This window comes from Engystomops pustulosus, chromosome 4, assembly GCF_040894005.1.
Source record: "Engystomops pustulosus chromosome 4, aEngPut4.maternal, whole genome shotgun sequence".
NCBI classification, from domain to species: Eukaryota; Metazoa; Chordata; class Amphibia; order Anura; family Leptodactylidae; genus Engystomops; species Engystomops pustulosus.
Genome location: NC_092414.1, coordinates 92,562,804 through 92,579,697, shown reverse-complemented (window position 1 = coordinate 92,579,697; position 16,894 = coordinate 92,562,804). Strand labels below are relative to the sequence as shown.

General features: G+C 37.0%; 1 protein-coding gene across 1 annotated transcript in view; it reads right to left on the bottom strand.

The window, feature by feature from the left end:
• Positions 1 to 16,894, bottom strand: part of TRHDE (thyrotropin releasing hormone degrading enzyme) — a 452,112-nt gene that overhangs the window by 54,211 nt on the left and 381,007 nt on the right. Inside the window, exons 13-15 of the mRNA XM_072146727.1 lie at positions 11,839 to 11,986; positions 5,505 to 5,602; positions 2,752 to 2,859 (exon numbers count right to left, since the gene is read on the bottom strand). Coding sequence (XP_072002828.1) covers positions 2,752 to 2,859; positions 5,505 to 5,602; positions 11,839 to 11,986 — 354 coding nt within the window. The remainder of the gene's footprint in view (positions 1 to 2,751; positions 2,860 to 5,504; positions 5,603 to 11,838; positions 11,987 to 16,894) is intronic.

Below are 16,894 nucleotides of genomic sequence, written 5' to 3'. Positions count from 1 at the left end.
TCAGGCCATCACCCAAGCACACCAGACAGGACACAAAGAATCTTCCTGCAGTTCCAAGCAACTTACAAGATGCTGCCTATAATCATATATTTAAGTGATACTTACTTTGCTACTTGGGTATGTAGGAAGAGGGAGAATGAGTAGACAGGGACAAATTATCTTTGGAAGACCTTCTGCTGGCCCCACAACTCTGTGTAAGGAGGAGCACTGGAAAGAAGCTAAAATTATGCAAATTTTCCATCTTGTCCTCAGGAGGCCAATATGATCGAATGTTTTTGAAGAACAGGGAGCAATAAGTTACAGCTTTTTTGGTTGGCACATCGCAATAAATAAGGGGGTTTTGGTTTGCAGTTTGGGCACTCGGCCTCTAAAAGGTTCGCCATCACTGGTATATGGTGAAAGGACTGATAATATTTATTAGCTAGTCCATCTGCTGCTTTCTCAGGTCATACCCTTATCTTTTTGTTTAGACACCAAAAAGGTAATATATTGGGGTCATTTATTTTAGGATTTTCTTTTTTTTCCTCTTATATTTGCAACTTTTTGGCACATTTGAATAGTTGCTAAATTTACAACTCTTTCACTCCCCTAGAAAAGTAGCCACTCAATAATTTTTTAGTGTTGCACCTGATATATCTTTAAAATTCAGATGTTGAAGTATGAAAAAGTCTAAATTTTATGGAAAATCATGGTTAAAAAGTCACAAATAAACTCCAGTCCCAATCAGGCATAGGAAAAACTTTGGAAGGGGTTGCAGAAGAGTTTACAACTTTTGTTCGACTTTAAACAGTTGGAGAAACACAACAGACTCAGCTGTCTTATATATCAAACTAAAAGAGAAATCAAACAAGTCCAAAATCCAGAAAAAAAGACATGTACAAATGTCCTGACTAAAGCTAAATTACCCCCATTGGATCTGGGGGTGTTGTTATTTGCTGATTTTAGCTATTTTCTTGTAAAAAAAAATATATTAAAGATAATAGCTGCTTGACCTCCATCTTTCCTGACTGATGGAGGTCAAATGATGCAAATAGTCATCAGTGGATGTAATGATGATGCTTTCCATAGTGTTTTTATAGGTATTGCAGTCCTGTATGTGAGGTAAATTAGATAAAAAACTACTACAGAATTAGAAGGTAATATAAAAAATAAAAACTAATATAACTATATAAAACTATATATGTATGTGTGTAAAATATATCTCTTTTTCTAGTGACACCATCCCTTTATACCGTATATACTCGAGTATAAGCCGACCCGAGTATAAGCCGAGACCCCTAATTTTACCACCAAAAACTGGGAAAAACTACTGACTCGAGTATAAGCCGAGGGTGGGAAATGCATTGGTCAAACCCCCCCAGTAGTATACAGCCTTCCAGCCCCCAGTAGTATACAGCCTGCCAGCCCCCAGTAGTATACAGCCTGCCAGCCCCCAGTAGTATACAGCCTTCCAGCCCCCAGTAGTATACAGCCTTCCAGCCCCCAGTAGTATACAGCCTGCCAGCCCCCAGTAGTATACAGAATGCAAGCCCCCGGTAGTATACAGCCTGCCAGCCCCCAGAAGAATACAGCAGCCCCTAGTAGTATACAGCAGCCCCTCTGTAGTATACAGCAAGCCCCTAGTAGTATACAGCAGCCCCCATGTAGTATACAGCAAGCCCCTAGTAGTATACAGCAGCCCTATGTAGTATACAGCAAGCCCCTAGTAGTATACAGCAGCCCCTAGTAGCATACAGCAGCCCCCCTGTAGTATACAGCAGCCCCCCCTGTAGTATACAGCAGCCCCTAGTAGTATACAGCAGCCCCTAGAAGTATACAGCAGCCCCCATGTAGTATACAGCAGCCCCTATGTAGTATACAGCAGCCCCCATGTAGTATACAGCCTGCCCCTAGTAGTATACAGCCTGCCCCTAGTAGTATACAGCCTGCCCCCACGGCCCTTAAAAAAAGAAACTTAAATACTCACCCTTCCCTCGGCTTCCCGATGTCGGCGCGACTTACCGATGTCCCCGATATCAGCGCGTCCCGTCTTCTTTCTTCTCCGCAGCTCCTCTTCACTCTTCCCACGGCCATGTTTTCTTCTAGCAGGCGCATACTATGACGCGGCCGCTGCTGACGTCATAGTATGCGCGGCCATGAAGAAAACATGGCCGCGTCGATGATAGAAGAAAGAATAGAGAAGAGGAGCTGCGGAGAAGAAAGAAGACGGGACGCGCTGACATCAGGGACATCGGTAAGTCGCGCCGACATCGGGGAGCCGCGCTGACATCGGAGGGTGAGTATTTAATTTTATTTTTTTTAAGTGGGTAATTTTTTTGGGTAATAGACTCGTGTATAAGCCGAGGGGACGTTTTTCAGCACATTTTTTGTGCTGAAAAACTCGGCTTGTACACGAGTATATACGGTAATTAATGTTGTGGAAACATAAAAACTAGGGGATTTACAGGAATTTAACTAGGGTTTACTTTTGCTGACAATCACCATATTTAAGACACAGCAGGTCTAGTTGACTGTTCCCTAAACAGTTGGTATGATACCCACCATAAATGGTCTGAGAAGGGAAACTGGCGTACCAGCAACACATGCATAATCACTCATGGCTCTATTATGTGCATGGGTAATGAAGGTTATCGCATATAGTCCAATCTCATTGAGATCTGCTGCAGCACAAATTGATGAAAAAGGTAACAGCAGCTATAATATCAATGTTTAAGAATGCTTTAAAAATCTATTGGTTAATTTCTTACTCACCGATTTCTGTTACTGGAAATCCAGTCAGAGATCATTGTTGCAGCTTCCTGATGACACTGTTTGTTACCAAAACTGCAAGCCAACATTATAACTTCTCTTCGGAGCTCCCTAAAATATAGAAGGGATGCAAAGAGTGATTATGTAGATTCTGTAAACAGATATTAACTATTAACTATAGTAAGTAGTTTTGATAAATTGTTTTAGCAAAAGATAAACTTTATGTGATAAACTTTATATGGCTGAAGTTTCACTTCCTCACAGTTCCAACATTTTCAACATAATCCATTTTGATTACTTCTGTCATTGCTAAAAACATGTGGCTGTGTTTTTATTTTACATTCATGGCTCCTTTCTCAGTTAACGACTAGCATTGAGCAGCTCCAATATTCATTAATATATTTATCTCCTGATATTATTTTGCGTTTTATGAACCTTACAGGTATATTATTCAAATGACTGTTTATGGCTCGATAGGGTCATAATTCTCATTTTAATTACACACTTTTATTGTTTAAATGTGCTGTTTGCCAGACAACAGCTTTGAGAAAAAAAACATTAACAAGTTGTAAATATTCAGTGAAGAAATCCACACTTAAGCATTTCTGCTTTAATTTAGGATAAAATTAAAGTAACAATGTAACTAATTGATATGCTGTCAGCACAGTATCTTACCAGCAAACTGTGGATGTAGCAATCACTACTTAAATAAATTCTCACATTTTAAGGTGACAGATTTCACTTATACCAAAGACGTTTCCCTTGAAGGCATGTTTAGGACTTATGTCATTGTACAAATCTAGTATTAATTTAACAAGCAATAGGGGAGCAATCAGAAAACAAGCAAGATGTGCTAGTTCAATTTATTTTGGAGCAACACATTTGTAACTGAATTTTCACTACCAGCACAGAAAATCAAGCTTATAACAGAAGGACTGGAGAGCAGACAAAAACTTAGCACCGTAGAACAACCAACAGTATATATAATTTGTTAAACATTCAGATCAGTTGCTCCTCTCTCTTTGTAAAGCTAGTGTGGCTTTAGAAAGGTCCAAAGTTGGGTCATCTGTTGTAAAACCTCATACACCAGGAAAATAGGCAAAATGGGAACCTGTCAACCCCTAGCATAGAGCATAAGCATCCATATGATGAATCTATGTGGTACCAAATAACCAAGGTATAGGCTAGAATGAGAACTTATTTTTAAGGTCCTTAAATCAACATGGTATTGTAGCAAAGTAAGAGCTAACATGTGGCAACAAAAAAATTGCCACTTTTTCCACAGCCATGCAAGGAAAGTGTATTACTGCACTTAACTATTAGCCCCCCAAAGGAAGGGTATGAAATGTCCTTTCTAGAATTGACTCTTTTATCTGAAATATGTGAAAGAGTTACATATACAAAACATCTCCCAAAGGCCAGGTAAATATGACTCTTCTTATTTTCACATGAGAGGAGTCATGTTAAGTGGTTGCAGGGATAGTATCACTTAATAAGCCTATATCTTTGGTTCTATAGGACCTGGAAACCTGTCCTGGATTAGTTGAAGCTATATTAAAATAACAAATGTGTCTCAGTGGCAGAAGTGACCAGCAATAATGTTTTTTACTTCACCGAGTATATATATTTCTATATCAAAATATAGAAATAATTATCCCGTTAATTAATTAATGAACCCAGTAATGGAAAAAAATGGCTAAACATCTGCTGTCAACAATATAACCATTAAAAAAATTAATTAAAAGTGATGGGGCTCTGAAAGGAGTTAGAAAATCTTGCACTACAGGCTTTTAGTGTGGTTTTCAACTTTTGCACGTTTTCCTGCAGCATTTATGCGCTGTCTGTCCCTCACCAATAAACCCATAGTGCCTGGTACTGCCTGTAATGGCAGTTCTAATGGGTTTGTTTTAGTGTTGTTTATTACAGTATACAGTAATAGAAGAGAGAGCAAAGTAAAATAACCAGCATTTTTATCTTTTGTCTATTTTTATAAAATTATTTTGTCCTTAAATAAAAATATTTTTTAAAATGAATTGGAAAATGCTGATCCTGGTAAAATTGTAGTCGATAAAATGTATTCATGTTAGGACAATGTAGTTCCAATGCCCCACCAAATGTACTGACACACACAGGAACAATGGTCAGTTCATTCAACCAAAGACTACATATAAAAAATAAGTAAATCTAAAGCACCAGTGTATGAGAAAGCAATGTTCCGTGGATGTGCAAGCATTCTGGCGCCAAGCGATAAGCATAAGTTCAAATCTCAACATCACTTTGAGGTCGTAACTCAATAGATAAGCAGAACATTGTTTGCTTTAAAAATGTCATGCGGGAGAATATAAATCTCAAAGATGCTGGGCCTCAGAGAAATGAAATATCAAACAGAAAAGACAGGAGAAAAGGTGCATCATGCTGCTGCAGTCACACTGTGTAACACTAATGGAGCTTTCTTCTTTTGAAGCTGCATTGTATGGCTTAGCATAAAAGATAAACTCCCTTAGGATTCAGAAGAGTAACTACAGCAGAAAATGTGTAAGAAGAAGGAAAATACAGAAGGAGACAAATAACAAAATGCTGTGGACTAATCCTTGTCAAAATATTTTCTGAACTCATACATGTGAATGATTCAGAATCAGAGAAAGACTCCACTGCATTTACAACTTAACACAGAAAACAAAGTATCCAGTACCGTACACAACACATACATATTGCTTCTATTCTGATTCTGTGGAAAAAAAGAAATGTTGTCATACTCTGTCTGGTAAGACGTCTGGATTATTGATCCATTGTGCCCATTAACAGGCCATCCAAGTCGGAAGTACATTGTTGCCACTTGCTTCAGTACATACTCCTGAAAGAAACATACATATTTTTTTAGTTATTTAGAGCCTTTTTTCTTACTTTTCTATCTTGCGTTACAGAAATATAAAATTGCACATAATTGTAAAATTTTTTCTAAATTAATAAAAGCCAGTCAGCCAGTAGTTTTCAGTCATTGGTAATAGCGTTAAAAAACAACACAAGAATAGTCTTTACATATGTTTCTGCAGAGCTTCTGTACTGAAACATGATTTGGTTACGATCATGCTATATATATTTTAAGTCATATGTAGATCATTTAAAACATTTTACATTCTTCAGAAAAACAGTTGTTCGTGGTGCACAACTTGCCCCCTGAGGAGCTACTCGCTTTATACATAAGACCATCAATACATAATGGTTAACCTTTCTTTATACATAGGATCGAAAGGAAGATTAACCATTATGTATTGATGGTTTTATGTATAAATTAATTTTATGGGGGTTTGAATGTATATATAAAATAATGGTGGCTTGAAATAAATTTTTATGTAAAGTAGATTAGTAATACGTGTATAAGAAGGGACAGGTGTTTGAGACGCTAGCAACGCCCTCGAAGAAGCCTCGCTGGCGAAACCCTGGGTCGGGCGGACAAGAAAGCTAGCGTTTTGAATTGTGATATGCACATTTTTAACTGACTCTTGTCAGTATGATGTACTTGAATAAAATTTTACTTTGTTGGAACGTACCACACCATCTGCCTGCATATTTCTTACAGTTAAAGTTCTGTATAAAAGAAGTAAAGGAGGATAAAGAAAGTGCAATGGTGGCATACTTTCAGCAGGAGGAACTAAGGATTGGTGCCGTTCACTGTCTGTGGTTAACCCCTTAAGGACGCAGGGTATTTTCGCTAATTTCTCGCTCTCCATATTCAAAAATCCATAACTTTTTCATTTTTCCGTGTACAGACCTGTGTGAGGGCTTATTTTGTGCGTAACAAATTTTACTTTCCTATGATGTTATTTATTATTCCATGCCATGTAGTGGGAAGCCGCAAAAAAATTCCAGATGTGGAAAAATTGAAAAAAACTGCATGTGCGTCATGTTCTTGTGGGCTCAGTTTTTACGACTTTCACTCTGCGCTCCAAATAACACCTCTACTTTATTCTTTGGTCCGGTACGATCGCGGTGATACCAAATTTATACAGGTTTTATTGCATTTTAATACATTTTCAAAACTTAAACGAATGTGTACAAAAAAGAAAAAAAAAATTTTGCCATCTTCTGACGCGAATAACTTTTTCATACTTTGGCGCATGGAGCTGTGTGAGGTGTCATTTTTTGCGAAATGAGCCGACATTCTCATTGCTACCGTTTTGAGGACTGTGCGACATTTTGATCATTTTTTATTACATTTTTTATGTCATCCAAAAAGGTGTAAAAGTCGCGTTTTGGACATTTGGGCACCATTTGCCGTTCCGGAGGTCACTGCCGTCAATAACCGTTTTTATATTTTGATAGATCGGGCATTTTGGGACGCAGAGATACCTAATGTGTCTGTGATTTTTACTATTTATTATATTTTATATCAGTTCTAGGGAAAGGGGGGTGATTTGAACTTTTAATATTTTATTATTTTTTTTACATTTTTTAAACTTTTTTTTTCTTTTTTTTCCCACTATTTCTTAGACCCTCTAGGGTACATTAACCCTAGATGGTCTGATCGCTCCTGCCATATACTGCAATACTACTGTATCGCAGTATATGGCATTTCTGCTCACTATACATTACAATGAGCCACAGGCTCATTGTAATGGATATGCAGAAGCCATGTATCCTCGGGTCAAATGAAGACCCGAGGCTACCATGGCAACCGATGATTATATTTATTTGTTTTCACTGAAGATGTCACATCCTGCAGGGGGACATAAACCCACCTTGTATCATTGTTTGGAAAACTTGAAAATGGCTACATAGAGATAGCTGAAATGTTGTATCTTTTCCACTGGTGAAATAAACATCACTATTCAATTTGGAGTGCTGCTTCCCTGTTGTTTTGTTCCTGAATGAAAGGGTTTTTTTAGCCAGATTACTATTTTTATATATTTTTTATTTGTGTTGGTAATGGGATGAAATGAAAAAGAAAAGCTTACAGAGCATCTCCAATACCCCCCCCCCCATATCAAAAGCTTTTGGGATGTAGAACAACTTTGCCTATCCTCTTGATAACCTATATCCTCCTTTGTTGACCTTTCTTGGGACTCCATAAAGTTGTTTACCAATATGGTTTTACGGAGGGGAGGACCTATTGCTCCCTACTAACTCTGGATAGGCTCACATATAGGTGTAGCTTATAGGAGAGCTGACTGTATGCTGAGCTGTTGAAACTGTGCCACTCCTCTGCAGCACCTTACCTGACCTTTTTCTCTTTGGACACTAAACTGTTGACCCTTAATGTGCACACTGCACAGACTACATGTTATATAGCTTTCACTGTTGGGTTCCCCTACTTGTTAAATTCTCCATGCTCCTCTATGTGATGAAAGCTGTCAGACTAGTCACTTTGTACATCTTGTATGTACACCATGCAGTATTGAGAGGATTTACTTGTAGGAATCTTATGGGATTTAATGCACCATGAGAAATGTATGGCCTAAATATGACCCAGGGCTGAAAGCGATAGTCTCCGCCCATATTACTGCTGCTTAGAAAGATTTTTGACCAATAGCTTCAGAGCAAAAAATACCATAACTCTGAAAAAATGGTTAGAAACACAATATTGCCATGTTTAGTCTATTTTTAAAAAGGGAATAATGTATGACAATTTGGTAAAATTCAATATGACATCAGAATGATTCTTTAAATGTTCTGGAGAAATATTATCTTTTCTCAGCATCTTTATGTGTCTGCATTACATAAAAAGTTCTGTCTTTCTTTCTAACAAAATCCTTATTAACACCTTATTGAACAGTGAACATCACTTAGAATACATGGAGAGGGTTCATGAGCTGGTCCCTTTTCAAGCACAGTGGGTAAATACTGCTATATTGGGCTGAGGGATCCCATGGCTGTCATAGAACAATCTGATTTTAATCAGATCACACTGCTGTCCCTTTAAATAAAGATAAATAAACATAATCATAAAAATGTTAACATATAAATGTTAATGTATAACTATTACACAAAATGCCCCTTCTATTAAAATAAAAATCACGGGGTAAAAATAATGGGATATAAATAATATTATCCAATTCTGTTAACCCGTACTGTAAAAAAAAGTTCAGTTTCCAAGTACTTTGTATGGAGTGTTAAATGTTGCTACAGGGAAGTATAACTTGTTCTGCAGAAAATTAACAGTGACAGATCTCTGTAAATAAAAAAATTAAAATAAAATGTTTTTAAGAGGAGTGAAACAGAAAACAGAAATTCAAACATGGAAAATAGTTACGGCAGTAAGGGGTTACAATTATGAAAAAACATGCTTCAACATTACGAATACTGCTCAACACTACTGTTAATACTGTTAATTATGATATTTAATTTTTAAACTAAAATGGATTGAAGGTGTCCTAAAAGCAAAAAGAGATTCAACATTATAATCGTTGAATGGTATAAATATATGCCATGTCAAACTCTATAATTCAAGCAGTTTTTCTCCCTTTCTAAACAACAGATATGCCTTAAGGCAGGGGTCTCAAACTCAATTTACCTGGGGGCCGCTGGAGGTAGATTCTGGGTAAGGCTGGGCCGCATCAAGTTTTCCACACAAAATGCGCTTACAAAATATCATTATTCAGATTCAAATGTCACGGCGTCTCCCAGCGCAAGGAAAGCCCCGAGCTGGGAGACGTGTTTTCTCTATGAACGCGTCCTGTGCACCGAGGGGTCCCAAGCTCCTACCGCACTGAGCCCAGTCAGGGGCTCAGTGCGAAATTTGATAATATGTTCAATGATATCATTTTTAGGACTGTACGACCTTTTGATCACTTTTTATAGATTTTTTTATATTTTTCAAAATGGCAAAAAAGTGCCATTTTCGACTTTGGGCGCTACTTTCCGTAACGGGGTAAAACGCATTGTAAAAAACGTTATTATATTTTGATAGATCGGGCATTTTCGGACGCGTCGATACCTAATGTGTTTATGATTTTTACTGTTTATTTATATTTATGTCAGTTCTAGGGAAAGGGGGGTGATTTGAAATTTAATTTTTTTTTATTCTAATTTTTTTTTAAAAAACTTTTTTTTATTTTTATTTATACTATTTTTCAGACTCCCTAGGGTTCTTTAACCCTAGGTTGTCTGATCGATCCTACCATATACTGCCATACTACAGTATGGCAGTATAAGGGGATTTTCCTCCTCATTCATTACAATGTGCTATCAGCACATTGTAATGAAGGGGTTAAAACGAAATAGCCTCGGGTCTTCGGAAGACCCGAGGCTACCATGGAGACGGATCGCCGCCCCCCGATGACGTCACGGGGAGCGGCGATCCCAGGTAAGATGGCGGCGCCCATGCGCCGCTATCTGTTTGAGGCTGTCGGCAGCTTTGCCGGCAGCCCACGCTGTAAAAACACCCGCGATCGGTGCTAGCACCGATCGCGGGTGTTACCAGTAAGCCTTTGCTGCAATATGCAGCAAAGACTTACCGGCTATGGAGAGGGCTCAACCCGTGAGCCCTCTCCATGCAGCGCGACCCGACCGCCGCCGTGAATACACGGCGGGCGGTGCTTTTCCAGGTGGGGGCCGCAAAATGTTGTCCCGCGGGCCGCAGTTGGCCCGCGGGCCGCGAGTTTGAGACCCCTGCCTTAAGGTTTCTCATTTATGTTTCCCTAGCAGAGTTGCCACTGTTTTATTATATTTAACCCCTTAAGGACCAGGCCCGTTTTCATTTTTGCGTTTTTATTTTTCACTTCAAAAATCAATAACATTTTTATTTTTCCATGTAAAGAGCTGTGTGATGGCTTATTTTCTGCGTAACAAATAGCAATTCGTAGTGGTAGTATTCAATATTCCATGCCATATACTGGGAACCGGGAAAAAAATTCTAAATGCAGTGAAAATGATGAAAAAACACATTTGCGCCATTTCTTGTGGGCTCGGTTTTTACAGATTTCACTGTGCGCCCCAAATGACAGGTCTATTTCATTCATTGGGTCAGTACGGTCACGGGGATACCAAATTTGTATAGGTTTTAAAATGTTTTCATACATTTACAAAAATTAAAACCTCCTGTACAGAAAAAAAAATCTTTATTTTGCCATCTTCTTGCGCTAATAACTTTTTCATACTTTGGTATACGGAGCTGTGGGTGGTAACATTTTTTGTGACTTTTGATGACGTTTTCAATGCTTTTATTTTTAGGACTGTACGACCTTTTGATCACTTTTTATAGAATTTTTTCTATTTTTCAAAATGACAAAAAAGTGCCATTTGCGACTTCGGGCACTATTTTCCGTTACGAGGTTAAACGCAGTGAAAAACGGTTATTATATTTTGACAGATCCGGTGTTTTCGGACACGGTGATACCTAATGTGTGTATGATTTTTACTGTTTATTTATATTTATATCAGTTCTAGGGAAAGGGCGGTGATTTGAAGTTTTATGTTTTTTTAATATAATTTTTTTTTTTTTTTTTACTTTTTTTCATTTTTTTTTTTTACTATTTTTCAGACTCCCTAGGGTACTTTAACCCTAGGTTGTCTGATCGATCCTATCATATACTGCCATACTGCAGTATGGCAGTATATGGGGATTTTGCACACCATCTATTACAATGTGCAAATCGCACATTGTAATAGATAACCGAGATCATGATAGCCTCGGATCTTTGTGTGACCCGAGGCTGTCATGGCAACAGATCGACGCTCCCCTATGAAGTCACGGGGAGCGCCGATCGGAGCAAAGATGGCGGCGCCCACGTCGGTGGCGATCAAAGGGTTAAACCCCGTGATCGGTGCAAGCACCGATTGCGGGTGCTAGCGACGGGCATTTGCTTCATTATGAAGCAAATGCCCGGTGAGTATGAAGAGGGCTCAGCCCGTGAGCCCTTTTCATACTTCCCCATGCGCAGCAAGACGTAAGGTTACGTCTTATTGCTCTATGGGGTTAATATTAGTAAACCATCGTTGGATAAATTCTATCTCCCTTATTTATACTTTCCCCACAAAGTATCACTTTTGCTATATAACCTACATCACTTTAAAAAAGAACAAAAATGTAATTGTACAAGTCTTGGTAAACCAAGGTTTTAGGTTCATAGTAGAAAATAGTTTATCTTTTACACTGAATATACAGTAGTCCTCGGTTCGGTCCAGCAATTTATCAAGAGGATAAAGAGCTCGGCTTGCTGCATGCCAGGGAAGAAAATCCTTTTCTTCAGAAAGGTATCTTAAAATCTCTAGAGGGATATTTTGTGTCAGATATCCGGCCCTGAAAAATTAAAGAGAAAGATTTTAAATATGATATATTGTAAAGAGTGTTATAAGTTATTTTGTAATAAGTAAAATAGTATGTTATTGAGATACAAGCAACATTGGTGTAATTTAAAATCCTCTTCTAAAGCTCATATAGTCATCATCCAATATTAAATGTTATAGAGCCTTATACAGTCATCATTAAAACAAAGGGATGTGTGTCACTCAGTCCCCCCTGTCTTTCTTTCATGTTCACAGTCACCTATTCTTCCCATTGACACTTGTTCTCTTCACATTTTTACATTTACAATGACTGTTTGATCTACATAAAAAGAACATCAAATAAAATAGTGGAGGTGAATATATTAGTATAATGATGAGTTAGTTTTGTTTTTTTATAATGTTATTCTGTTACTCATATTTAAATATACAGGCGGTCCCCTACTTAAGAACACTCAACTTACATACGACCCCTAGTTACAAACGGACCACTGGATGTTGGTAATTTATTGTACTTTAGTCCTAGGCTACAATAAACAGCTGTAACAGTTATCACAGGTGTCTGTAATGAAGCTTTATTGTTAATATTGATTCTTGTGACAACCCAACATTTTTAAAATCCAATTGTCACAGAGACCAAAAAAGTTCTGACTGGGATTACAATGATAAAATATACAGTTCCGACTTACATACAAATTCAACTTAAGAACAAACCTACAGACCCTATCTTGTATGTAACCCGGGGACTGCCTATATATATATATATATATATATATATATATATACATTAGCGGACATATGTTCTATTGTGTGCATAGAGAATAAAGCCTAGTTTTAAAGAGGATCACTTTTATTTTTATTGTGAAAATGTATTCATGCACAGTTAGGCAATTTAAAAAGGACATATGTGTTTATTACAAATTAAACTTATGCATCAATAGCCTGTAAAAAAAATAATAAAAATTAGACAATAGACAATGTGCTGTTAAAAGATATACATGCATTCAGATTGTAGAACCTCACATATGGCTCTATACTTGATATCCGTAAGCCTAAAAGTTCATCTCAGGTGTATTGCTCACTTCACTCAAACTGACTTTTAGGTTTACTGATCCTAAGTATAGAGTCTTATGTGAGGCTCTATAATTTGGATACATGCATATCTTTTAAGAACACATTGTCTAGTTTTTTTATGTTTTTATAGGCTATTGATGTATATGTTTAATATGTAATAAAAACAGATGTCTATTTTGAATTGACTGACAGTGCCTGAAAACAGTTTCATAATTTTTGAAATTTTTGGACTGAGTGACACACGGTCATTTCAGAGCACATCTTTAGTGGGTTTAAAAATAAATCGTGGTGCCACTGTATTCTCTCCACTTTTATCCACTTTTAAGATCTATAAAATGCCAGAAGACATGAGTATAGTTACAAAAAAGTACTGTTTAATAACATCCATGGAATTTGTAATTGCCAACACAAATACTTCTATAAAATAAAATGTGTGTACCTAGCAAATTTACATAGTACCTGTGAAATATTGGTCATCAAGAGTAGAGTATTAATCCAGTGAATATATGACCAGTATATACTTATATTGTTGGTTGATGAGATAATAAAGGACTTTAAATGTGATAAAAGGAAATGCAGGTTAATATATTTCCTGCAAAATATTGTTTTTCTTTGATGTATTAAAAACAGAGTGAAAGAAGCTGTAGTGAAGGTTATCCTGTTACTAGTGTTTGTGTGGACAGGAAGAAACTCATATCAAGACTCCCTTATGAATGAAAAGAGAAACTAACTTTTTGTTCACCCATGAATTTGGCCCGCATTTATTAAAAACAGTGCAAACTGCACTAGGTGCAGTTTGCCTCTAATGGGTGCAATGTGTGACAGATTCATGAACTGTGGTGCATGTTCTTCATGAATCTGCTACCTCCTGCACTGCTCCGACAGAGTACACCAACTTGTTTTATTGGACCTCTAACATAGAATGTGCGACACAATTCTGTCGGACACTGCATGATAAATGTACAGTGCAGCCACAACATAAATGTGTCACAGACACTTTATAAATACATGTGTGAGCAGTTTGTACTGTTTGTACTTTGTGTAGAGCTTTGGAAACATTTTTATCTTTACTATGATTTATATAATATACAGTAACTGTCAAATAGGCCTGCAAATTAGTTTTTTGGAGAGTGCCATTCATGTCCTTTGGGTTCTTGGGTGGTTTTTAGTTTAACACATAACACTGGGTAGTAAAATAACAAAATTTGATTATTAATTGTAAAGTATTTATGTACTTAAATTCATAAAAAATTATCCAGACTTCAATCTATATCCCAGAATTTTTTTTTTTTATAATAATATCTTTGGATAACCAGTTTATTTTTACACATATATTAAAATAAATCTTAACATTTTGATTGCAGTTAGCCACTAGGAAATAAGTTTTCTGAATAAAGAGATTTCATGCTGCATTTGTTGAAAAAAATAATGCATTATACAATATACATTGATATTTTAAAGGTGCTGTAATGAATACATTTATTGAGCAGTTGAATTATTAGGAACCTACGTTCCTTCACACCAGTGATTCCTTGCTTCTCTAACTAGTTCCTTCACCTTATTGCTTCTACGTTTCCTTACTTTGGATCCTGGAAAATTCCAAGCCTTATAATGGGAGATTTTAACACTCCCAACACCGATTCTGCTTCTCAGCTTCTGTCAATAACTACCTCTTTAACTCCTTAATGATCAGGCCTTTTTTTGTTTTTGCATTTCCATTTTTCACTCCCCACCTTCAAAAATCTATAATATTTTTATTTTTCCATGCAGAGAGCTGTCTGAGGACTTGTTTGCTGTGAAAAAAATTTCAATTCATAGAGAAGGTTTTAAATATCCCATGCCAAAAAAATTACAAATGAAGTGAAATTTGTGCAAAACGCATTTGCGCCGCTTTCTTGTGGGCTTGGATTTTACGCCTTTCACTGTGCACCCCAAATTACATGTCTACTTTATTCTTCAGGTCAGTGTGATCATGGGGATACCAAATGTGTATAGGTTTTATAATGTTTTCATACATTTACAAAAATTAAAACCTCCTGCACAAAAAAAAATTGCCATCTTCTGGTGCTAATGACTTTTGCATACTTTGGTGTATGGAGCTGTGGATGGTGTAAATTTTTGCCACTTTTGATGCTTAAATTTTTAGGACTCTACGGCCTTTTGATCACTTTTAATTAAATTTTGTATATTTTTCAAAAGGGCAAAAAAGTGTGATTTTCAACTTTGGGTGCTATCTTTTATCACAGGGTTAAATGCTGTGAAAAACTGTCATTATATTTTGATATATCGGGCCTTTTGGCACATGGTGATACCTAACTTGTTTAGGATTTTTACTGTTCATTTATATCTATAAGACTTTTAGGGAAAGGGGGTTGATTTGAAATTTTTTTTTTTATATAATTTTTAAAAACTTTTTTATTTCTTTTGTTTCACCATTTTTAAGACCCCTAGGGTACTTTAACCCTAGGTTGTCTGATTGATCCTACCATATACTGCCATACTACAGTATGACAGTATATGTGAGAATTGCACATTGTAATGAATAGGTTAAAACCAGACAGCCTCGTGTCTTTGGAGGACTCGATGCTGTTATGGAAGCCAATCGCCACCCCTTGATGACCTATCGCAGATGTTACTGGTCATTGTTTGCTGCAATCACCCGCTGGTAAGAGGTTTAGACTCTCACAACTCTATTTGTCCTACTCAATATATCCTTGACTTTGCCCAACTCTTTCCTGTAACTAATTCACACGACCATATGCATTTTGCAGCCCCATTTTTGTGGCCAAATGCCACCGTAAACTGGTGGTATCCACAGAAAAATACTGTAGGGTGGCACCAACATGACCTGGTCTCCCATGAAAACCACTGCAAAAACGGCCATATATAGTAGGCAACACCATTTGTAGCCCTTTTTTTTTTGTATTCCTATAGAATTATTTACGTTGCGGTGTTATGGCCACTTAACGGTGGTGTGAGAAATACAGTGCTCAAATACAAATCTGGATTTCACACTAAATTCTTCACACTAAATTCTTATTATTATTTTAGAAGAAAAAAACTTGCTGTGGCTGTTTTTACCTCTAAAAAACGTATGTGCATGAGGCCTTATACTACTTTTTCTACTTTCAGACCATAACCATCACTCTGGTTATTGTCTTTCACAAAATTAGCTCACCAATCACACTTACTAAAATTCATGTGCAGTAATCTTCACCATCTCACACAAACATTGCATTCATCACTGTCCCAGAACTTCTCCTCTCCCATACTCTGTATATACTGTAAAGGTGGTTGGTAACTAGTTCACATTACAGCTTTATTTATTTATTAGTCCTGAGGGGCTGGAACATTGTACAAGCATTGTCACTTACCACGTCACCCCTTTCTCCTACTACATTGTAAGTCTCTTTTGAGCATCAGTCATCATTTGACCATGTTATTAACATGTGTCTTATTTTGTTTGTATATGTACTCCGTGATCTGTAAATCACAGCAGAATATGAAGTGCTTCAAAATTAAACATTTATTCTTATTATTCCCTGTATGAATGCTGGTCACAATGGCATAAACTGGAGGGAAGCCACTTCATAGACTCTGCTTTATATGCCTGGTTGTTCTCAAACTAACTTTTCTCAGGAAACATTCCAAAATTTCATAGTTACACAGTTATAATGAGGAGCCAATCTATATTTTATTCTCCCTTTGGATAGAAAACCATCAATCTGTTGATAATTTTTCCATTAACACATTGAGTGAAATGCTATGCCTTCATCTTTCTGGAAGAGAGGGAATGTACATAGCCCCATTTCTACCAGTTTTGGTGGATTTCCCCAATGAAGGGGGTGGG